This window comes from Podarcis tiliguerta, assembly GCF_965153285.1.
Source record: "Podarcis tiliguerta genome assembly, chromosome: 2".
NCBI classification, from domain to species: domain Eukaryota; kingdom Metazoa; phylum Chordata; class Lepidosauria; order Squamata; family Lacertidae; genus Podarcis; species Podarcis tiliguerta.
Window position 1 is genome coordinate 116,449,581 of NC_139535.1, and position 23,764 is coordinate 116,473,344.

A 23,764-nucleotide genomic window follows, 5' to 3' on the forward strand; every position below is an offset into this window, starting at 1 on the left:
TGAAAAGAGCGGTGGGGCAGAGGGAGGGGGGCAGAGTGGGCCATATCATGTAGAGCTGGGCTATATAGTTAGAGGGAAGAGTCCATTGGCTGTAAGTGTGATGGTACCTCAGATTCAAAGTCTGTCCCTGTGCTCCTAATCCTCTCCCTCTTTCTCCCACCTGGCAGTGGTTCCCTCTGCAAGATGGTGGTCGGGCTCGTGTGCTCCTGCGCCTGGAGTGGCACACCCTCATGTCTGATATCTCTAAGCTGGAACAGGTGAGTGTAACCTTGATCTAATTTGACCTGGAGGCCAATTCAGCTCAGGGGATGTGTCTGGAGTTGGCTGGGCCTGAGTTGATGCTTTTCTGAAAAAAGCAAGAAGATGCCCAGTATTGTCTACTCTGGTAGGAGCTTTCCAAGGTCTCAGGCAAAGTTCTCCCCACCCCGTTTAATCCTGAACCCTTTTAAAATGGGGGATGCTTTGGGTTGGTTGAGCAAGGCTAGAGCCCCCCCCCCCATTTTTCTATGAGGTATTTCCTTGAAGAAGTGTTTCCTCAGAAATGGGCAATATGTGAGGAGTGGACAATGACCCTGGGTGGAGGATTCCAAATTCAGACTCCCAAGTCATATAGTAACTACAGCAGGGAAATCAGGACTCCTGGTTCTGTTTCCATGAGGCAAGTTGGATTCTGTGGGAAACTGGCTTGGAAGACCTAGGGGCAGAATCAATACTTGGACCTCTTGTGTGGTCTGGGCTCAGATGAACAAATCAGTAAAAGAGAGATGGAAATAAAAAGATATTTGTGCCTCCCATTGTTTGTGTCTCCCCAGTTTGTTTGTCTTTTTGGGGTGGCGTGGGGGGAGATGTCCTTCAAGGTGAAAGACAGCAAGGTATCTTGGGAAGAAATGGTGGAGGTGACTTTATGTTTGTTTTGCTTCTTGCGTGCCGTTTAAAGGTTCTCCAGTGGAACAAAACTATCTCCTCCAAACCAGAACCACCATCAGCAGCCATCTTGGTTGTCTATCTTGACAGGGCACAAGAGCTCCCAGTGAGTAGTCAGAAACCTTGACGATACAGGCTTCCTGATCTCTTCTAGTTGGGTCTGGTTGGGGTGCATAGGTTGTGTGTTTAAATGTCTTACTTTGTCATATCCCAAAACAGATATAAGTGGGGGGTTTTTAAAACAAGTATTGCAATATTCTTCTTGATCAGGAATGAGGAACCATGGGTGCTTCATTGTTGGACTCCAGCTCCCATAGTCAGGAATGATCGGAGTTGTAGTCCAGCAACATCTGAAGGGCCACAGGCTCCCATTCCCTGTTCCAAATAATATATGCTGAAAATGCTAGCCCTTTCCTGTATTAATAGGTTTTCCCCACCTCCCAACTCGGTGCACAGCTAAAGAAAAGACTCCACATACTCCCAAATTTGATGAAGAAGAAAATATTAAAGATGGCCCTTTCCCTTCAGCAAAAGTGGGAGCTTGTTGTTTATTAAATTGTAAGCCACCTTACACTTAAGAGAAGGAGTCCCAAGTCTCCAGGTCCTTGGCAGCCCTATTTAACCTCCTGTTAGATATTTGGGATTTGGCAAACAGCATGGCATAATTGTAAGGGGGCCACCCAAAATGTGCTTCTGTGTGCTCTTGCTGTCCAGCTTCATAAACTGATGGCAGTTTTAGGGGCTTCTTATTAGGCAGCACCAGAATAACAACTGGTGGGTTCACACCTGGTGGCCTAGAAGGTGCAAACTGGCACTTCCATGCAAGCTGAGACATGGGCAACTAGCTTTTTAAAATAACCCTCCTCCCCAGTGTAAGTAGCAGTAGAGGCTTTGGCAGAGACTACCCCTTGTTACACAGCAGTGCTGTTCACTTCCATTTACTAGAGCTCAGAAATCAGCAGCCAGGCTTCGTAAGGGAAGAACTCGTGACAGAGCCTGTGTTTCTGTTCATGTGGGAGAGGCAATAAGGAGCCCTTTCTGTCTCAGAGTGAATGAAGGAAGGGAAGGGCTTTGCCAAACGAACTTGTTTTGCTGATGCTGCGAGGGTGAAAGTGCCCTTTGCTTGTATGTCAGCTCACGCAAGAGGGTGAAGCTGGAGCTGGTGGCCCTTCAGCTCTTACTCTGCAACCCTTGAGTTGTTGGACACCAGTTCCTATGAGCCCCAGCCAGCATGGCACCATGATGGGGCTTGTAGTCCAGCAACATGGGGAGCGGGCAATGGGTTCCCTGTCGCCACCTGGCACAATTTAACCCAGGAACTGGATGTTTCACTGAGCCCCATCTTAGGCCAAGAAGGAAAGAGTGGGGCCTCTTAGATATGTTGGGATAAACCTGTTAAGGGCTGCATAGTTCATGGCTAAGTTCTGTGTCCATCATTTCTCTCACCTCATCCTGTACGTAGCTGAAGAAGGCCAGTAAGGAGCCCAACCCCATGGTACAGCTCTCCGTTAAAGATGTCACCCGTGAGAGCAAGGTAAGGGCTTAATTCATTCTTGTCTGTTAGTTATTGCTCATTGGACACCTCCAGGTGTAACCACTTGGGGTGCTGATGATGGGGTGTATACAACAGTCACAACAGAGGTGGCAAGCTTAAGGTACCTGGCAGGTTTTAGCTCCCCTTCCCTCAGTTTGGTAACATCCCATGATAATCCAGGTCTTGTTGCATGGTGCTCTGTATCACAGGCCAGGATGGATGGTGCAGGGGGGTTCTGGCTGTAACCTTCACTTACTAATTATCGTTTAATAACAAGTAAGACACTTATTGGGACGCGGGTGGTGCTGTGGGTTAAACCACAGAGCCTAGGACTTGCTGATCAGAAGGTCGGCGGTTTGAATCCCTGCGAAGGGGTGAGCTCCCGTTGCTCGGTTCCTGCTCCTGCCAATCTAGCAGTTCGAAAGCACGTCAAAGTGCAAGCAGATAAATAGCGGGAAGGTAAACGGCATTTCTGTGTGCTGCTCTGGTTCGCCAGAAGCGGCTTAGTCATGCTGGCCACATGACCCAGAAGCTGTACGCTGGCTCCCTCGGCCAGTAAAGCGAGATGAGCGCCGCATCCCCAGAGTCGGCCATGACTGGACCTAATGATCAGGGGTCCCTTTACCTTTACCTAAGATACTTACTTCTTTATTGTGTTTATTTCCCACCTTTTCTCCAAGGCGATCAAGCTGGCGTACACTGTCTCCCCTGCCCCCTCTGCATTTTATCCCCACAACAACCCTGTGAGCAGGGTTAGACTGAGAGAAAGTGTTACCCAGGAAGCTTCATGCCTCAGAGGGCATATGAGCCCTGATCCCCCATCACCCAGCCCAGCACTTTAATTGCCACAAACAGAGTGACAGCTGCTTACTGGTGGGGTTCTCTGGTGGAGTTGGGTCAGGACATGGCTCATGGCTGCTGCTTCTTCCTCTTCTTTTGAGTGTAGCAGCTTCAGGAAGTCGTCTGCTCGAATGACTGATGTTCCACAGAAATGGGTGCTGTTTCTTACCTCTTCACTGTCATTCTCCCCCTCACACCACCAGGTTGTCTGTAACACTTCTTCTCCTGTCTGGGATGACGCCTTCCGTTTCTTCTTGCAAGACCCAACCAGTGAGGACATTGATATACAGGTAGGTTCTCCCACCTTTTCCAAATGCTTCCCACAGTTCTGCCTGCACAGAAATGCGAAACCTCTGTTTTCACCCTCCGGCAGGTCAAGGACGACAACCGCCAGACCACCCTGGGCTCCCTCACGATCCATCTGTCCCGCCTTTTGAGTGCCGACAATCTGGTTCTTGACCAATGGTTCCAGCTGGAGAACTCTGGACTCAACAGCCGCATCTACATGAAACTCGTCATGCGGGTAAAACACTTGACGATTGGGGACTTAAAGACTTAATGTGTCTCTGATGATGATGATAATGATGATGAGTCACCTATTCACCCTTCCATGCCAGCTCAACAATTACTGCTCAATGTCCTTTATTTAAAAATGCAACAAAACAAACAGCATTTTGAGCTTCTTTTTCAAGCGTGAGGAAGGGAAAGATATACTCTACAGAATGTATGAGCTGCCTATTTTGATTGCGGGTAGAGGCCAGGTGACTTTCTGAGTGGCTGTTACTCTTAGCTGGATTTTTTTTGTCTCCTTCCCTTCTCCCTGAGATGGAACCATGGATGGGGAAACTGTGGCCCTCCAGATGTACTTCAACTCCCATCAGCCAGGGCAAGGATGATCTAGAATATCTAGAAGTCCACCACCCCTGCCTTACGGACATGTGATACAGGGCCACAACGGAGTGAAGAAAGGACCCGGAATATAGCATGGAGCTACTAAGCATTGAGCATTAAACACAAGTGGGGAGTCTAAAGGCAAAACTTTGGAGATCTATGAGTGAACCTCCAGCTGCATTTTCTTTTTTGAAAACCAGCTGTTTGAGAGAGGGTCCCTTTCCATGAGCTATCCTTTCCCCTTCTTCACTGATTATCCAGAGTCCGTCAAACATGCCAGTGTTCATGTTATCTGGCCCTGCAGTTACGTTCTGTCCTCTTCGTTCAACAGTCCGATGCTTCCTAACTATTTTGACTTTGCTTCCTAACCTCATGCTTCACTGTATGCCAATATTTCTGTAGATCTTGTATCTGGATGCCCCTGAAGTTTGCCTCAACACCCGGCCATGCCCCCCAGGGAATCTGAATGTCACTGAGGGTACCTATGTTGGAAGCAGCGTTGACAGACCTCCTCGCCCCACCAAGGCCAGCCCAGATGCTGAGTTTGGCACTGAGGTAAGGTCGTCTCCTTGAGAGAGATGATGTCTCCTGAGCAGCAGCAGGAAATGATGTAATGTATGTGTTTATATATGTCCATCCTGCCCTTCATTGGTTTTACAATCCCAGGATGGGTTATATATAAAACCACAGAAGAATAACAAACTACAGAAAAGTTCATAAAATCAGCAGGAGCAGACAGAAATATCTAAAACAAAGATACCAGTCACAAACAATAATGCTGAATAATAATGCTATAGACAGTCTTATCAGTTAACAGTTCAGCTTCTTTCAGTAAAAATAACAGTACTACTAAGTTGAAGGACCCTTCTAAATCACCAGTTTTATGTTCTTTATTTATATATTTTAAAGATATGAAAGATTTTAATATAAATTATGGATTTCCCCCTTCATATTTAGCTTGGCTTTTTTGAGTTTTGATGAAATTTTATTTGATTACAGCAAAAATAATTGTATTACAGAAGCTAGGTGCTCCAGCTGCTGTGATGAAAATTATTGTGTTGCTCTCGTAAAAACCTAGGGTGGTTTGGGGACCCCAGAAAAGCGAGATAAGAGACCTGCTGCTTTGTAGGATGATGACTGCAGTTCCCTCAGGCAAATTCTTCTTCTTTTTCTCTCATCTTCCCCTCAGAGTGTGATTCGCATTCACCTGCTGGAAGCTGAGAATCTGATTGCCAAGGATAACTTCATGGGTGGGATGATAAAGGGCAAATCGGACCCTTATGTCAAAGTGCGCTTGGGGGGCCAGAAGTTCCGTAGCCGTGTCATCAAAGAGGATCTCAACCCCCGTTGGAGCGAGATCTATGAGGTGAGAATGCACCTAGCTTGGATCTGCTGGACCTTCCGGCCTTGGCTGGTGGTGGTGGTGGAGGAGGAGGGTGGGTTTAATGGGGAATTGTTCTGCAACAGAGTCAGATTATTTTAATTGAAACAGAACTGATACAGTATCTGATAACTCACAGTGTTCTGAGATGTCTTCCTTGCAATCAGATGGATGAAACGAGAGCAACCAACAGAGCATTGCATATTTCTGGACACACACCTGAGAATAACTACAGTATAACACAAATTGTAGAAAACCCAAATGAAGCCTGTTCGGGTTTTTACCTTGGTTCTATACAGAGCAAGGATAGAGAACCTATGGCTGTCTAGAGGTTGTTGGACTCCAACTCCCATCAGCCCCAGCCAGTATGGTCAGGGATGATGGAAGGTGGAGTCTACCAGCATCTGGACTCCCAACACCTGTCTAGAGCGTCTGTCAGTCAGTTTCAACATTTTTTACTTCTGCTTAGCAATTACAAACTTACGAATTAAGTTCTTTACATATAGAAGTTTCCACATCAACAGACGGCGCACACTCACAGCTGGGTGGAGTATTTGGGACACACAAACGGCCCCAGAATGGAAGGCCATAAAACCTAAATGCAGTGTTTCAATCTCAGCTTACCCTAGAGGATTCTCAGTGCTGTATAAATGCCACTAAGACCAAGAATACTCAGAAATGCCATACCATCTAAAGGGTACATTGTACAGCAACGTGTCTTGTCTCTTAACTCCCTCTTCCAAAATAATAAAATCATCTGAAAGATCAACTTGGACACATCTTCAGTGATTTTCAAACTTTCATATGCACGCAGCTTCCGTCTGCAATGTTCCACTGGTAGCCTGAAGTGAAATATTTTTGCATTGAGCTTCTGTATGAATTCCTGCCAAATCCCACTTCCTGCTGGAGCCAAAGATAGAAGCCAATAGTCCCAAATATATGCCCTTCATCTTTTGTTCCCTAGAGGATATAGATCTGTCACCAGGAATCTTAAAATGTTATTTATACACACACACACAATGCAACACATTCATTTACTGAATCATGCACAGGCACCCATTGCCAAGAAGTCTAAGGTAGATGTCAGCAGAGAATTGTCTCCCAAAAAATCAGCAAGATAAAATAGGCAACAGATCAATAAATCATTGCTCACTCTCTCTCTCGGTTAACACCCAGCCTCTTCAGTGTATGAACCTCGTTTCACAAACTTGGCTCATCGATAAAGACATAAAAACTATGGTTTAAAAGTATTTGTTAAAATCTGCTGTCTGGTCTTTTTTAATTATTTGAATCACATCATAGTGCTGTCCAATGTTTGATTGGCTAATCCAGGGGTCTGCAACTTGCGACTCCGGAGCCGCATGTGCCTCTTTTACACCCTTGCCACGGCTCCGGGGCGGATACTAGCGAGGGGAGGAGGCGCATTGTGCGCCCCGACACTCCCCACTGTGGCGGGCGCTGTACTGGCTGTGACATCGCATGGGGGCGGTACGTGAGTTAGTCACGCACCGTCCCGACGTCGCCCGCCTGCCCGCTACATTGTAAGGGGCATGTACGCTGGTCACTGCATTGAAAGGGGGCATGTACGCTGGTCACTGTTTTGAAGGGGAGTGAAGAACACACACACAAAAAAGGTAACTTGTTAATTTAACATTTATTTCTATGAGGAGGAGTAATTCTGAAGGGTCAAACAAAGAAATAATTTAAAAAGTGACAAAAAAGTTATTTTTATAATGACAAGTTTTGCGGCTCCCAGTTTGTTTTCCTTCGGAAACGGGTCCAAGTGGCTCTTTTTGTCTTAAAGGTTGCTGACCCCTGGGCTAATCTAACCAATTATTTGGCCAAACATAAAAACCCTACCTAGGCTCTTTCGAAGAGGTGGGGGACGGAATCCAGGAAACCAGGTCCCCCCCCCTCCATTGCTGGCCTAATGAGCTTGTTTGCTTTCCAGAGCCAAGATCAGAACAAACCTTGGCTTTCGCTCTTAATCTACTAAAGTCGATCCCTGAGTGTGTGCTGCTTCTGGTTTGTGTGGCTCTGTATTGTGACCCACTTTGCTCTATCCTCCAGGTCATTGTGAGTAACGTCCCAGGGCAGGATGTGGAGTTTGATTTATATGACAAAGACGTTGACAAGGATGACTTCCTGGGAAGGTAAGTCTGGAGCAAAATGAAAAATTGGAGAAGCCAGAAACACGCTCACCTCTCTTCCTTTGAGTTGCCTGAGTACCCCATGACATGGGAGGAGGGAGAAAAGCACTCCCCTCCCTTCCTAGAGACGTCTTCAGTCCCACAGCCACAGAATTTATACTGGTGAGCCTTAGTAAATCAGAGTGAAGCCGAAAACACCTAAAGGCAAGTCATTTAAGGGTGCTTCCAGGTGGGCGTTTGTTTTGCGATCGGTGCTCTTCGTGCATTCAGAGGTTTTTTTGCAGCATCCACATGATGTCATTGGCATCCATATGCCAATCTTGACTTATACTTTCCTCAGAAAATTTAAGAAAAACGTTGCCAATGGCTTGCTTTCAAAATGTGAACCATTCCTTTGCAAGCTTAAGACCCCATCTGGATGCACCCATAGTTATTTATTAATTTACAGCTTTATAGGTGAAATACTTTTCAATCACCTCTATGCATTGACATTAATTGGGAGTGGATTTTGCTTCTTACACAGAGATTGGGTAGAATACGACCTCTACGTTTGTCTTTGTATCTTCATTAGCTTAACAACTAGACTTCGTTTTCTTAATGAAAGCTGAACATTCAAGGTAGGAGCCTAGATATCTCCATAGCCCCCACCTCCTGGTGGATCTGGGCTCATTTTTAGGGGGCGCCAAGGTGGTTGAGGTTTTTTTAGGGAGCCGCTGAAAACACGTGCTGCATTGACAACCTTAAAAAGCGCTGAAAACGCACGCAGCAACAACTCCCCAGTCCTTCTAGGGTCTGCCTCAGGGAAGGTTCCGGAACTAGGTTCCAGAGTGTTTCGACTGAAAAAAGGCCCTGCCCTCCACACCATACTAGAATTGGAGGACCCAGGGCTCTGAATGTGAAGCTTTGGGTTGTAAGTTTACGCTTCCAAGAAAGCACTAGAATTGAACACTCTGGCATTTTTTACCTCCTTCTTTCGTATCCCTGCATCAAACCACTCTCGCAGGCCCACCTTTGGGCCTGTGAATCAGGGCAGGCTAATTGAAATCCTGGAGAGCTGCAGCTAAACAGTATATGGAGCAATTGTCTCGCTCAGTTTAAGGCAGTTTCCTATGATGTTGTTGTTGTTTAGTCGTTTAGTCATGTCTGACTCTTCGTGACCCCCATGGACCAGAGCACGCCAGGCACGCCTGTCTTCTTTTGTCCATGGAGTTTTCGTGGCAGCGATACTGGAGTGGCTTGCCGGTTCCTGCTCCAGGTGGATCACATTTAGTCAAAACTCTCCACTATGACCTGTCTGTCTTGGGTCGCCCTGCACAGCATAGCTCATAGCTTCTCTGAGTTATTCAAGCCCCTTCGCCACGACAAGGCAGTGATCCATGTTACCAGACTGCAAGTTTACACCTTCTGTCGACGTTTAGTAACTCCTAGTAACCTGTGCATGGATTGCAAACTAGGACGAGGCCCTGTGCTTCATGTCACCTGGATCATGGTGTTAATTCAGTTTAGTAGAACCTGTGACAGAAAGAAAGCCATTTGCCCTTCTCACTCACCTCTTCCTCCTCCATCCCCTTTCAGGTGTAAGATCCCTCTGAGACGAGTGCTAAGCCAAAAGTTTGTTGACGAGGTAAGTCAGTGGTACCAATGGCACTGGGAGGGCGGGCAGGAGATGTGCAGCAGCTGTGCTGGTCTTACCCCCTGCTCTTGGTTTCAGTGGCTCCCCCTAGAGGATGTGAAGTCAGGACGGCTCCATGTGAAGCTGGAGTGCTTGCCCCCCACACCCAGTGCTGCTGAGCTGGAGCAGGTAATTGGAGAGAGGAGGGAGGAGCATTGAGAGAACTGCCCCATAGGGGTGGAGGTTGGGGTTGTTAGCCTCTAGGGCAGCTTAACACTACTAAAAACTATACAAGCATTAAAAGCAAAGCACAAGTCCTCCCCAAAGGCTTTCAAACTAAGGTTGGGCTACTCCACTCTGAGCTTCTCCTCAGATTGCCCGCTCTAGAGGAACTAATGCTGGGCCTGAGCCCTGCTGGTTTTTCAAAGAATGCTTCACTCCCAGTGAAAGAAGTACTCTTTTTACTTCTTGCACAATAAGTAGGAGGACTTTGCAAAATAATAACAACTGAGGGACAGGGCAGGATGCGTGCGTTTACCTTGGGAACATGAGGCTCCTTTCAGGGCCTTCTGGAGTGACCATGAGAGCATGCCATATCTCGTGGTCACTTCAGAAAGCCTTGTCAGTAAAGACCACGCCACTGCGAGGGAACGTGGGTTTTTCTAATGTTTTAAGAGCTTGTTTTTGGCTTTAGGAAGGCCTGTTGCTTGCTGGTAGCAGTTCAGGGTTATTTGAGCCCAAGATTCCTGCCTCGCAGGGCTTCCTGGAGTGACCACGTAACGTTGCATGACCACATGGTCACTCCAGGAAGCCCTGTCCATCTTACCAGCGAAGAGTCCTGCAACTTGTTCAGTCCCTATGTTAAGCACAACCACCTCCCTCAGAAAACAGATTTTTGAGTTTCTTGAGGGAGGTGGTTGTGCTTAAGCAAAACTGTGTTTTCTCCCAATACCCTCATAGAGGCATAAATGAAACTACTCCTTCTGTTAGCTCAGACATTTGGAAACTGTATGTCCAGCCCCAAGGATATTAGAGCTGGGAGAGGGAACACGGGGCAGCCACAGGCGGTAGGTTTTCAAAGGGTCTGCATATCAGGCCAGAGCTGTTTTCCCTGACCTGGTGCCCTCCATATGTTTTTGGGCTACAACTCCCACCATCCTTGGCCATGCTGACAGAGGCTAATGGCAGCTGGAGTCCAATGGCATCTGGAAGGCACGAGGGGAAGGCCGGGTCAGAGTTACAAGAACAAGGCCAATTCATGTGACCGCTGCCGGGGATCTTCCCGCTGACAACTGCCTCTCTCTGATGCAAGAAGGCCATCTTGTGATGAGTTGCTCACATGATGAGTGCAGATTACCAAACTACCATGTGACAGTCCTAGTTTTGAAGGATGCTGCGTCTAAGCATAGTCCTTAATGTGTGCCACTTTTCACAGGTCTTGATGGTGAATAGCTTGATCCAGACACCTAAGAGCGAGGAGCTGTCATCCGCCCTGCTGTCAGTCTTCCTTGACAGGGCAACTGACCTGCCGGTGAGTGGCAGTGCAGATCCCCCCTCCCCGCTGGGGCTCTGAGCTCCTTTCACAGGCCAAGAGGGAAGCTGCCAATCACTCCTTGGACACCCTAAAGAGCTCTCTCTCCTTCAGGTCTAGCAGAGGACTAATGTGGAATATTGTATTGGACCTTAACTAAGGATCCTTAACTAAGTCCCAGCTCAGCTGCAGACTCCAGGCCTAATTATACATCCTGTTAAATGTATAATGTATAGCTTCATACCTTTCCCTTTTAATACTAAGCAGGGGGCACTAGTGCGTTGAGATGGTTTAAAATCACGCCCCCATAAACACTGGGCGCCATCTGGAAGTGTTTTCTTAGCCTAAGTCTCATTGCTGTGCTGGTGGGGGCGGGGTGATTTTCACTGGGATCCTGCTGGGAAGGGCAGGGTTTTCAGTTTATTTTGCAGATTTATAAACCACTTCACAGCTGTGAAAGCAGCGTATAATAATGCAAAATAAAATGCAACAATGCAGACTTAAAGCAACGTTTCTACAATTATGCAGCTGGACCTCCCTCTCCCTTTTGCTGCGTTCTGCACTTTATATTAAATTAAAAGCAAGCCAGGAATGGCTCACTCAGTGTGGGGCAGAGCCACAGCAAGGCCTCCCAGCAGCAGCAGCAGCAGCTGCCCAGAGGAAGCAAGGTTGGGGTTGTGTGGCCAGTGGGAGTGCTGGGTGGGATTGGCCTGAGCACCTGCACAGCCCAGACCTCTCTGCTTCCTCACTCCTACCCCTCCTGGGCAGCAACAGTGATGCTGCTCCTGGGAGGCTATTGGCACAGTTCTGTTCCACCCAGCAAACCATGCCTGGTTCTGGAGGATGGAGCAAAAGGCCGTCCTTTCCTTGTCTTACCTAAGCCATCCCCCCACCCCCATCCTAGCTCCAATACAGGAAATCAGCCATAGGGGTAGGAAATTGATTAAAGTCAGTCAGGACACAGCAAGATAAGGCTGGGGAAGGGGAGCTATGAAAATCAGACTCCTTCCATCTCCACTGTACAAATGAACAGGGAAGGCACAAGGATTTAAAAAATATGCACTGCTGTGCCACCATTACATCAGTTTTGCCCCTCGCTTGCATGCCCTTGGGAAAGCCACTTGCTTCCTCCACCTGTATGAAAACAATATATAGAGGTGCTTGACAGTCATTACGAGAATACATAAGGCATGTTCGAAAACAGAAGATAGGGCTTCCCACTGGAGCAAATTGTTGGCCTGTGCTACGTGCTTGGACATGCTCAAAATACACACAGTGTCTACTTATAATCGAGCATTCTAGAAACTCTCAACTATTTTCTCTTTCCCAGCTGCGGAAGGGTTCAAAACCCCCAAGTCCTTACGCCAGTCTCTCTGTCCGTGGTGTCTCCTACAAGACCAAGGTGAAGGCATGGGGGGGGGGGGAACATGGTGGTTGTTTCAATAGGGAAAGGGTTGTGCTGGAGTGAGCAGTAAAGAATTGCTTCGGGGCAGGATGTGGGTAGGTGGAGACATGAGCAGTCTAAGGAAACTGGCAAAGAGGGTGAGGTGGAGGGTTGAGGGTGAAAAACGAAGCCACAATATTAGAGGGCTGTGGCATAGCTGGGATAAATGTGTGTGCGAATGTGTTTGTGTGCGCATGTACATTCACCCTTATTTAAAGGGCAAGGACTTCTTCTGTGTCAGTTGATCTCCATTGAGTTAATTGGGTCAATTCTGTGTCCAGGGCAGCTGTCTACCAGCTCCATCTGGTATGCAGGCTGAGACCCTACCTGCCTCGCCAGAGTGGTGCATGCTCTAGTTATCTTCCACTTGGATTACTGCAATGTGATCCATGTGGGGCTACCTTTGAAGGTGACCCGGAAACTACAAATAACCCAGAATGCGACAACCAGACTGGTGACGGGGAGCGGCCGCCGAGACCATATTACACTGGTCCTTAAAGACCTTCATTAGCTCCCAGTACGTTTCCGAGCAAAATTCAAAGCATCTCCACCCCCATCATTCAACCCAGACACTAAGGGCCTTCTGGTGATTCCATCACTGCGAGAAGTGAGGTTACAGGGAACCAGGCAGAGGGCCTTCTCGGTGGTGGCACCTGCCCTGTGGAACGCCCTCCCACAAGATGTCAAAGAAATAAACAACTATCTGACTTTTAGAAGACATCTGAAGGCAGCCCTGTTTAGGGTAGTTTTTAATGTTTGAAGTTCTATTCTGTTTTTAGTGTTCTGTTGGGAGCCGCCCAGAGTGGCTGGGGAAACCCAGCCAGATGGGTGGGGTATAAATAATAAAATTATTATTATTATTATTAAGTAACAAATAAAACTTTAAGAGCACTTGATCATTTGGGGACATGGTCATATATTAGTGTATGGTAATGTAACAGTATTTTTTTCTTTTTTATTCTCACTTTTTTCTTTCTTTTTCCTCACTCTGTCTTTTTACAAATGAAATTCTCTTAACAAAATATTAATTTAAAAAAGAGCACTTAATCATTAGTCCCAAAATGTGACGTCAGTATTTACGTATCAATCCTCATTTTTAATCTACAAAAAAGCACTGATCACATCAGATCTTATCCTAAATTGGTAGCATAAAGATGGGAGAACTAAGGTTTGAGCATATTTTGAATTATTTTAAAATAAGAAGTATTTGGAAACCCTTACTGAGCTATAGATAGCTCTCCTTCAGTGATAGTGAAAATGAGTGTTGATAGAAATAGATTAGCCCACAGGTGGAGCAGAATATCTGAAGCATTTTTACCTGGCTGTTTAGCCAAAAAAGACTCCCAGAACAACACATCACAAAAGTTTGGGAGGCGGGGTGAGAAAGTAAATTCAAGTACTAGTGTTTAGTTAAATTGCTGTAACAAAGGGAAAGAATAGCTTCTTCATCAATCAACTATTCTTATGTAACTTAATCTCAAGGCAGTCATCTAAATATGGTTTGAACTAGCTTTTCCCTCCATTCTTGGTGGGATTTGTTTGATACTGTCTTATAAACAGCTGGCTAACCTCAAATTGTGATATTTTCTTCCCTTTTGTATTTTCTAAATGTGGAGAGATTTTATCACGGCCTTCTCGTCTCTGCCCTCAGGTCTCCTCTCAGACTGCAGAGCCAGTGTGGAATGAAGCTTTTTCCTTCCTTATCAAGAGGCCCCATGCAGAATCTTTGGAGTTGCAGGTAGCGCTTTCTCGCTCTCCCTCCCCCCAGAATGCCTGTCCTCCTTGTTGGGTAGAACTTCCGGTCTCCCCTGCTACAGTGGGGCAGTCTGCAAGCAGCAAAAGCCACAAGAGATATGTTTATGGCCTAATTCACACCACATCAGGTGAGAAAGTCAAAGCCATTCTGGGAGCTGAGCACTTCATACTGCAAGAGTGGATTTCTGTGCTTCAGCCAAAACTCACTGGATGGAGTTACGCAAACAAGTCACTATACTCTGAGCCTTAGCTCTCTTACTGGGTACTTGTAAGGATTGCTGAGATAATATAGGTGGCTTGCCCTGAACTCTGAACCAGTGGTGGCTGGTGCCCTTTGGGACTTGTAGGGCAGAAGGCAAGGGAGGCCAACAGTAGGTGGAGCCAGAGCAGATGACAGGCAGAGCCGTCCCCCAATTTGTCATGAGTAAGAAGGCAGGCAGGTGGGAGCTGGCTGGGGGGAGACTGAGCTTGGTGCTTGCAGGCCAAATTTGAGAGGTGGTTTGGCTTTCATTCCATCATGTTCAAAGTGTTTTGAAGTCCTGATGTCAGGATTTCAAATACCTTGCAAGGACTGAAAGTCTTTTCTTTTGTGTTTTAGCAGCAGATCCCATGCAGGTTTGCTGCCAGGGAACCCCAGAGCACAGGGGGTCTGTGTGAGCTCTTGGCAAGCCGGGACAGGGGGCAATGGCTTGCAACTTGCTTCCTTTCAGCCCTTCCCTCTTCTGTGAGCTACGTCCTTGCAGGGCAGGGAAGGGAGAAGAAGCCTTGGAGATTTTGCACGTTCTCTCAACCCAATTCCTACCCGAGGACCCTTTACCAGGCTGCTCCTTGATAGCTTCAAAGATTGCAGGGTACGAAAGGGGTTATTCCAATGCACACCATGTGTGACCCACATCCTTCCTGCCTACTTCTGCTCTGGTCAGACCTCACCTGGAGTACTGTGTCCAGTTCTGGGCACCACAGTTCAAGAAGGACACTGACAAACTGGAACGTGTCCAGAGGAGGGCAACCAAAATGGTCAAAGGCCTGGAAACGATGCCTTATGAGGAACGGCTAAGGGAGCTGGGCATGTTTAGCCTGGAGACGAGGAGGTTAAGGGGTGATATGATAGCCATGTTCAAATATATAAAAGGATGTCACATAGAGGAGGGAGAAAGGTTGTTTTCTGCTGCTCCAGAGAAGCGGACATGGAGCAATGGATCCAAACTACAAGAAAGAAGATTCCACCTAAACATTAGGAAGAACTTCCTGACAGTGAGAGCTGTTCGACAGTGGAATTTGCTGCCAAGGAGTGTGGTGGAGTCTCCTTCTTTGGAGGTCTTTAAGCAGAGGCTTGACAACCATATGTCAGGAGTGCTCTGATGGTGTTTCCTGCTTGGCAGGGGGTTGGACTCAATGGCCCTTGTGGTCTCTTCCAACTCTATGATTCTACTTCACCTGTGAAATTTTGATCGGTCCTCACCTGTCTGTCGTTCCCACAGGTGAAAGATGATGGGCATACGCTGGGTAACCTGTCACTCCCACTTGAGCAGCTGCTGTCAGCAGAGGGGCTTGTCCTTGACCGCTGGTTCCAACTCAGCAACTCTGGTCCTGCCATCCAGGTCCTGATGCGAGTGCAGCTGGGGGTAAGTGGCGATGTGGGGGACAGCAGCTCTGAACAGCCTAACAGACTCTGAGCTGTTTTCCTATGGATTATTTCCTTTTTTTAATTGTGTTTTGTACGTAACAATATGTAAAAAATTGCAACACAGAGAAGTCAGGTCTGGTCTGGTTCTTCTGGTACATAATACTACCTTTTGTGCCATTGTTCTTATTTTCACAAAATGTAGGGGGAACGTGAAGAGCCAGTGTTTTGTTTTATCTTCACCTATCGGGTCTCTCCAGCAAAGTTCTGGTGAGGCTGGTGTTGAGGTCCCCGTTCTTGACCACAGGATGAATCTGTACCACTGTCCTGGGAAATCACCTCCCATGTTTGTTTGCCTCGTCCCACAGGTTCTGATCTCTCAGCACTCCGGCGTGGAGGCCCTTCATGCTGTGGCAGGAGAAGAGAATGAGGAGGGCTCCCAGAAGGGATCTGAGACGGAGCTGTACATCCGGGAGGATGGAGACTCTGGTTCCACTCAAGAGCTGCGCCAGCGCCTGCCACAGGCCAGCAGGTAAAGAAGGGCCACCCTGTGGGGTGTGGAACCCAGCAAACAATTAGATCTTGCACAATAAAATTGAGCTCCTCAGTCCAGGGATTGTCCTCCAGGGGTTATTGGACTACAACTCCTATCATTGGCTATCCAGGCTAACAACAGCAGGAGGGCCGCACGTTCTATATCCCTGCCTTAGCTCCTTGCAGAGGGTAAATACCCTGCCCTTTATCTTAGTGCCTCTGCTGCAAGGATACCACATTTTCTGATGCATCAGTAAGAGAGGCTGAGGGTCATTAGATCGCTTTCCTGACCGTCTTGACTTCTCCTTCCTCCACATCTGATCACCTGACTCTCGCTCTCTGTCTTCTTTGCTTGGGCCCACTTTTCTTGACATGTTTGGCTGATCTGCTCTGCTGTCCCACTGGCAGGAGGGTGGTTGGTGGGGGTCACAGCCTTTATGGCTGCTATTGCCCTGTCTTTGCTGATCTCACAGAGGCCTGTTTAGAGGGAGGCAACTTTTGAACAAAGATGGGGAGCCTGGCTCACAGGCTGTCGGATTTCATTCAGCCCTGCCATGCAAACTTCACAGTTGCAGCTCTTTCCTCAGCAAGAAGATCAAGGTGGAGAACAGCCCTGGCCACACACACCATGAGCCATGCTGAGCCATGTGGCTCGGAGAGAAGAGGATTACGCTGCCACAGGGTTGGCCAATGCTGCAGCTGATAGCTGCTGGTACTTTACCCACTCCTTCATTCCTGCCACAGCTGCTGCAAAGAGGAGGCAGTATCAGGGTAGACTGCCCAGCTCATGTGGCATCACCTTTTGTGTTGGCCCTGGCAGAGAGGTAGACTTGTCTTCCAAAATTTGTCTCAGTTCATTGTATGCATTGTTTCACATCACCAGAAGTGGTTTGCAGAGACAACAAGATACAAATATGTAATAGAAATAGATTAAAACTAAATCTATACTAAAATGTACTCATCCACAAAAGCCACCCTACAACAGCCAACAGCCGGGTCATTACAGCTGTCCAAATGCCTGGAAGGTCTTTTCCTGGCATCAGAAGGAAGGCAAAGTCAGAGCCAGGAAAGCTTCCCTGGGGAGAACATTCCTCAAGCGGGGGCCACCACAGGAGAGGCTTGTTCTCACCCTCCAACATATTTGGGTGATGGACTGCAGAGGAGAGCCTCAGAGGTTAATCTCTGAGCCTGAGTGAGTTTATACAGGGGACGGTGGCACCTGAGCTGTTTGACTACCCAGCTGGGCAAGGCTCCATAGCTCCAAAGCAGTATACGGTTTTGGGGATGCAAATGTTTATTGAAATTTGATGCTTTGGATAGCTCTAATGTGGGACTTGTTTTCCATCTGTTTATTGGTGTTATTTGCATCATTCTACCGGGAATACTGAGTTCCTTTTGCCTTTTTCACAGTTAAGACAGATCAAGGGTGTTTATATGTGTTACAGTCCTTGGTTGTTTTTTTTAAAAAAGTCTACAGGAGAAAATACCAGGTGAAACTTGCATGGAGTTACTAAGAGTTAAATATAGGCCTCTGTTTCCATTGGAAGTAACTTGTGGTGTGGATTGTGTGGGGCTGTGTGGGGGTCTGGCCCTACTTGCTGCTGGAATGGATCCCCCCACAGCTGTCCACCAGAGTAACACAGTCTTTGCCCCAAAGAAGGTTCCCCACTTCTGCTTTAGAGTCTGAATTCTGAGGGTCCAGGGTCAGCTTGTGAAATCGAAGCCAGTACACTGTGGGCTTTTGAATAACATCTTGTTGATGCAGATCGGCTGAGTGGCCTTGGAGCTTTTTGCCAGAAAGGGAACAACAACGCTTGCTGTTTATGTACGTAATATATTTAATACTTTAACAGATGGGAGCACTACTCTGCTCCATGTCTTGCAGCACGGTGCTCATTTGGGCTTTGGGAACACCAGCAAGTCTGCTCCCCCCCCTCACCCCCCTGCAGCAATGAGAGCTGCAGGGAAGTTCTTAACCACCCTGCTTCTTCAGCCCTCCCTCACCGCTGTACCTAAGCATATTCATCGCTCATGCATTCTGCTCCCTTAGCATCTGTGGGGACAACACGGACGAGGCTTTTACCATCACATTTCCTTCCTCCAGCTGCACGTGCTGCCAAAAAAGTGTCAAAACGTCTTGCCCTTTCCTCATCCAGCCCCATGTACTACCACCATTCCCCTAATAATCATCTGCGCTTGTGTCTTTCTGCCCTGCAGTAACCTGGAGCTGTCAAACTCGCCCCTGGGCCAGATGAGCCTCACTGTCTGGTACAACATGGATGCACGCAAACTCATTGTCATCATACACGCCTGCAGGTAAGGGCTGGAGGGTGGCTTGATTTGGGAGGGGTGGGACAAAGAGATGGCTTTGGCATGAGCCCCCAAAAAGAGGTTTTCTTAACTGCACATAGAAAATGGGTACATTCTTAGCCATCTTGCTGAATTTTGTGCTACCACCCAAAGAGGGTTTTTACTTTATGTATGCTTTGACTCTTGGCTTCTACACCAAGTGGCAGTAAAAAAAAAAAGGGCACTCCCAGGTGACCTGGTTATTGAACACTCGTCCCAATTCATTTGCAGAGAGATCCGACAACATTGGTTACTTGATGAGCGTTCATTCTGATCTAGTTGCAAAGATGTTATGTAGATGCTGCTGCATCAAAACAAGCATTATCCCACACCTTCCAGAACATTTTCCCGTCACTTTCCTTATTGCTAAAAGTCTGATCTTTAGGGAAGTGGGCTTGCTGCACAAGAGCTCCAGATCAGCTATAATTGTGCAACCTGAATTTGCTGGTGCATGGCTGGAATAATAATTAATAAAAGACAGCCCAACGTGGTTGCTATAGTTAGCATAGAGTTGTATCTAATCCCTACTCAGAACAGACCCATTGCAATGGATTGACATGACTAACTTCAGTGTGTCTACTCTGAGAAAGGACCAGGATTGGGTACAACCCCTAGAGAGGATTTCATTTCCATGCTAATTTGATTGTTGCATCAGAACAAACATTTCTGTCTGCCAGATGGAACAATCTCCCTTCTCCTCTCCCCACACTGTTCTGGGGATTCTGTGGACCCTGACCCCCAACTGACTGAGAGGAGGGGAAAGTCCTGCTGAACCAGCTCCCACTTGCCGAAATACTTCGTTGAATCTGGCCCAATGTGTCATTAGGTTCTTCAAATCCCTCCTTCCATTTGATTTAGGGGCACTGAATGTTCCCACCCATCCTAATAACCCTCTCTGCCATCATTTCAGAAACCTTAAGTCAGGTACCAAGGATACACCTGACCCCTATGTCTCCCTGATCCTACTGCCTGACAAATCCCGTGTCACCAAGAGAAAGACAACTGTGCGGAAGAAGACCCACAATCCTGAGTTCAATGAGAAGTAAGGGAGGGTGCCATTGTGTGAGGGTGGGTGGGTGTCTAAAAGGGTCACCCTCTAGCTTAGAGTGAACAGTCAGGTTGTGTGGAGAGGACCAGAGGGTGGCGACACAAGAATGGGCCTTTTCTGCAGTGGGATGCTCTCCCCAGGGAAGTTCGGCTGGTGTTTTCATTATATACCTTTAGGCACTAGGTGAAAATGTTCCTTTTCAACCAGGCCTTTGGTTGATTAACATTTTATGTCCTTTTAAATGGGGGGGGGGGGAGTTTGTTTTGTTCTGTGTTTTTATTTTTATGCTGTGAACTGCCCTGAGATATCTAGATGAAGGGCAGTATACAAATTTCAATAAAAATAATTTCAACATCACTACATAAAAATAATAACTGCTGAAGTGGGGTCGCCATTACCAAGCTCTATCCATGACATCAGATAATTTTAGATAACCAAAATGGTCAAAGGCCTGGAAACGATGCCTTATGAGGAACGGCTAAGGGAGCTGGGCATGTTTAGCCTGGAGAAGAGGAGGTTAAGGGGGGATATGATAGCCCTGTTCAAATATATAAAAGGATGTCACATAGAGGAGGGAGAAAGGTTGTTTTCTGCTGCTCCAGAGAAGCAGACACGGAGCAATGGATCCAAACTACAAGAAAGAAGATTCCACCTAAACATTAGGAAGAACTTCCTGACAGTAAGAGCTGTTTGACAGTGGAATTTGCTGCCAAGGAGTGTGGTGGAGTCTCCTTCTTTGGAGGTCTTTAAGCAGAGGCTTGACAACCATATGTCAGGAGTGCTCTGATGGTGTTTCCTGCTTGGCAGGGGGTTGGACTCAATGGCCCTTGTGGTCTCTTCCAACTCTATGATTCTATGATTCTATGATTCTATTTTGGGTTACTTAACTCAGTGCTAACTATTACTTCCTGCTTCCCTACTGGCAGTCACTAACACAGATTAGATCCCCTGCTCCAGCCCTATGCATGCATTCGTACCGAGTGGGTTTCGTCGGTGGGAGGGTTGGGATTCACAGCTTTACCATTAAGTAACTCTTCTGTTGGCCAAAAAGGGCAATTAAAATTTGTGGGGTAATCTATGTGAAACAGGCCTTGATACTCGCTTGCCCTTTCCACAGGTTTGAATGGGATCTGACGCTGGACGATGCCCAGCGGAGGAAGCTGGAGGCCTACATCAAAAACAGCGTGTCTTTCATGTCCCGAGGGGAGCCGATAGGAAAGGTATGGACCTCGGGAGGAGCTGCCGTTTCAGACTCCTCATTGGAGAGGAGCCGGCATGTGACTGCTTCTCTGTGCTTTCCCCTCCCAGGTGCACATCGACCTCTCGCAGAAGGACCTGTCGCAGGGCGCTCCCCAGTGGTGAGTACAGAGGGAGGGGCAGCTGCCCCGTAGCCTCTCCAGTATCACTGGGCAGGCAGAGGAGCTCTTGCTACCTGGGCCGTCGTTTTCATAGAGGATGCCAAACATGATTTGAAGAAGGGATCCTCTCATTCTTGGGACTAGGGTAGGAAAACAGATGGTTCCGTATGCCATGCCACTGAGGATGGACCTGGGATAGCTCCGTTGGTAGAGCATGAGACTCTTAATCTCAGGGTTGTGGGTTCAAGCCCCACATTGGGCAAAAGATTCCTGCCTTGCAGGAGGTTCAACCAAAAGACCCTTGTGGTGCCATTCAACTCTACAATTCTATGAGTCTAGATTCTAACATTTAGTCTCTTGTCCCTTATTGACTGGGACGCGGGTGGCGCTGTGGGTTGAACCACAGAGCCTAGGACTTGCCGATCAGAAGGTCGGTGGTTCGAATCCCCGCGGCGGGGTGCGCTCCCGTTGTTCGGTCCCAGCTCCTGCCAACCTAGCAGTTGAAAGCATATCAAAATGCAAGTAGATAAATAGGCACTGCTCCGGCGGGAAGGTAAGCGGCGTTTCCGTGTGCTGCTCTGGTTCGCCAGAAGCAGCTTAGTCATGCTGGCCACATGACCCAGAAGCTGTACACTGGCTCCCTCGGCCAATAAAGCGAGATGAGCGCCGCAACCCCAGAGTCGGCCACGACTAGACCTAATGGTCAGGGGTCCCTTTTACCTGTACCCTTATTGACTACGTGGAGCAGTGAACCATAAAGGTCTTTCTCTGTCCGAGGGACAGTGAAGTATTCCAGGTGGAATCCACCCTGAAGCCCCTTTACTTGCAAGCCACTGTGGTGGCTCTTACGTTTTTCACCAATGCAGTTGCTGCTCAATGGGCACATTCTATGGAATACAACATTGTGCCTCCCTTGTCTGCCCACCTGCTTGGAGCGTTAGTGCAAGGTAATGGAGCAATCCCTCCATTGACTTGCATAGGAGGAAAGGAGAGGCTAGATTCCTAGAAGAATCTGATGTGGGTGGGGGGAACTTCACCCACCCAGCAAAGACCCTGTTTACCCCCAGGATCCCTCTTGGAGGAGGGGTAAGATTTCTGGGGTTCTGGCCTCTTATTTCTTTCCCTTATGCAAGTTGCACTGGGAGGAAGAAGAAGCTGAATCCTGGAAAATAGCTGGTGGGAGGAGAAGCCCACTGCCACCAAGGACCTTTGCAATGGCAGGGCCCTTACTGAGGAGGGGGGATTCGCACCAACCTCAGCTGCTGTTTCTTGAGATCCAGCCTCTTTTCCCCCACTGTGAAGGTGAAGGGAGGGGGTCACGCTCTCAGTGAACTTGCATAGGAGGATTCACCCCCAAAACAACTGCAGAGTGAATGCAGCCACCATCACAGTTACATTCCTACTCACACTGAAGGCTTTGGGGGAAAGGGCTTTTAAAGTGCACTTTGAAAGAAGCAGCATTAAAAACAAAACAAAACACAACCCTGTGATGTCCTTCCAGTCAAAGAAAAATGGGAGGATAAAACGCCCACCTACACAGGGTTAAGTATTAAAGATGGAGCAAGGGAGGAAGGTTGGGGTGGAGGTGCCAAACTAGTTCTGGAAGCCACGCCTGTTGATAATGAACAACATGCAGCTGTTTTATGTGGAAGTACCCAGTGAAAGAATCATGCAATAGCTAAAAGAGGTTCTGAAGCAGTCTGGAATTCATGGGGGGACACACGACAGTAGTGGTGGCCTCATGAACAAAAGGAACCAGAATACTGAACAAAAATGAGCAGAGCTAATATGGATTGTACCCTAGTCCTGGAGGCACTGTCCACTATTTTCCTCACTACCCTATCCCTTTCCCTTACAGCCCACATTGAATGTGGCTCTTTCGTAAATCTCTCTCCTGAACTTGGACCTAGGCTGCAAGTACATATACAATCATTCAGAGAAATTCAGAGAATCATAGAATTGTAGAGTTGGAAGACCACTGAGAGTCATTTGTCCAACTTCCCTACAGTGGAGGAATCTCACCTAAATCATCCATGACAGATGGCCATCCAACCTCTGCTTAAAAACCTCCAAGGAAGGGAGTCCACAATCTCCCGAGGAAGTCTCTTCCACTGTCAAACAGCTCTTACCTTCAGAAAGATCTTCCTGGTGTCAAAATTTCCTTTCTTGTAAATTGAATCCATTTGTGAACACCCAGATCAACTACCAAGCATAAAAATAAGCCCACAGACGCTGAGCTCGCTAGAGTAAAGCCACAGTTGTCACAAAAATCACATTGAGCATTAATTCTGTGATTGGAACAGAGTGATACAAATTGCATGACCGCCCAGGGTGGCAAGCTGGGACATCCCATAGCTGTCAACTTTTCCCTTTAAGGGAAATTCCCTTATTCTGAATAGGATTCCTCGCAAGAAAAGGGATGGGACATCCTGATTCACTCTCTCCCTGTGTAGGGGACAAAAGGGGCCCTGGCAGCTTGCAGACAACCATCTAGCAGTATGGGGGCATTTCTTCTGGTGGGCATGTTGGAAGGAGGAGGATAGCGGGAAGATGTGGAACATGAGATGCTGTACCAAATTCCCTCAGACTTCCTAGTGAATTTTCCACAGTCACAATTAGGCTTTCTTGAGCATCCTCTGTGTATTACAAGCTGAACAGATGCTGCCTAGCCTATTGACATGTAAATTCAAGAACAAGGAAAGGAGCTTGGAGGACTGTGAGCTCCCATGGCTCTTTTTAGGGTGCATCCAGTGACTTACAAATACCAGGATTTACATCCTCCTGCCTCC

The 23,764-nt window shown here is 47.5% G+C and overlaps 1 protein-coding gene and 1 long non-coding RNA gene across 3 annotated transcripts in view; one reads left to right on the top strand and one right to left on the bottom strand.

Annotated features, from left to right (window-relative positions):
- Positions 1 to 23,764, top strand: part of ESYT1 (extended synaptotagmin 1) — a 59,916-nt gene that overhangs the window by 33,538 nt on the left and 2,614 nt on the right. For both annotated transcript variants that reach the window (XM_083427388.1, XM_083427387.1), the window contains exons 12-30: positions 168 to 257; positions 938 to 1,030; positions 2,387 to 2,458; positions 3,502 to 3,588; positions 3,672 to 3,821; positions 4,592 to 4,744; positions 5,379 to 5,555; positions 7,641 to 7,723; positions 9,296 to 9,344; positions 9,432 to 9,521; positions 10,768 to 10,863; positions 12,194 to 12,265; positions 13,959 to 14,045; positions 15,544 to 15,687; positions 16,055 to 16,218; positions 18,438 to 18,536; positions 19,480 to 19,611; positions 20,735 to 20,837; positions 20,926 to 20,975. In XM_083427388.1, coding sequence (XP_083283514.1) covers positions 168 to 257; positions 938 to 1,030; positions 2,387 to 2,458; positions 3,502 to 3,588; positions 3,672 to 3,821; positions 4,592 to 4,744; positions 5,379 to 5,555; positions 7,641 to 7,723; positions 9,296 to 9,344; positions 9,432 to 9,521; positions 10,768 to 10,863; positions 12,194 to 12,265; positions 13,959 to 14,045; positions 15,544 to 15,687; positions 16,055 to 16,218; positions 18,438 to 18,536; positions 19,480 to 19,611; positions 20,735 to 20,837; positions 20,926 to 20,975 — 1,991 coding nt within the window. The remainder of the gene's footprint in view (positions 1 to 167; positions 258 to 937; positions 1,031 to 2,386; positions 2,459 to 3,501; positions 3,589 to 3,671; positions 3,822 to 4,591; positions 4,745 to 5,378; positions 5,556 to 7,640; positions 7,724 to 9,295; positions 9,345 to 9,431; positions 9,522 to 10,767; positions 10,864 to 12,193; positions 12,266 to 13,958; positions 14,046 to 15,543; positions 15,688 to 16,054; positions 16,219 to 18,437; positions 18,537 to 19,479; positions 19,612 to 20,734; positions 20,838 to 20,925; positions 20,976 to 23,764) is intronic.
- On the bottom strand, positions 13,012 to 13,952 carry LOC310671795. The gene is made up of 2 exons (XR_014508201.1): positions 13,779 to 13,952; positions 13,012 to 13,706 (listed from the first exon to the last, which is right to left on the bottom strand). It is a non-coding gene; the product is annotated as an uncharacterized lncRNA (long non-coding RNA).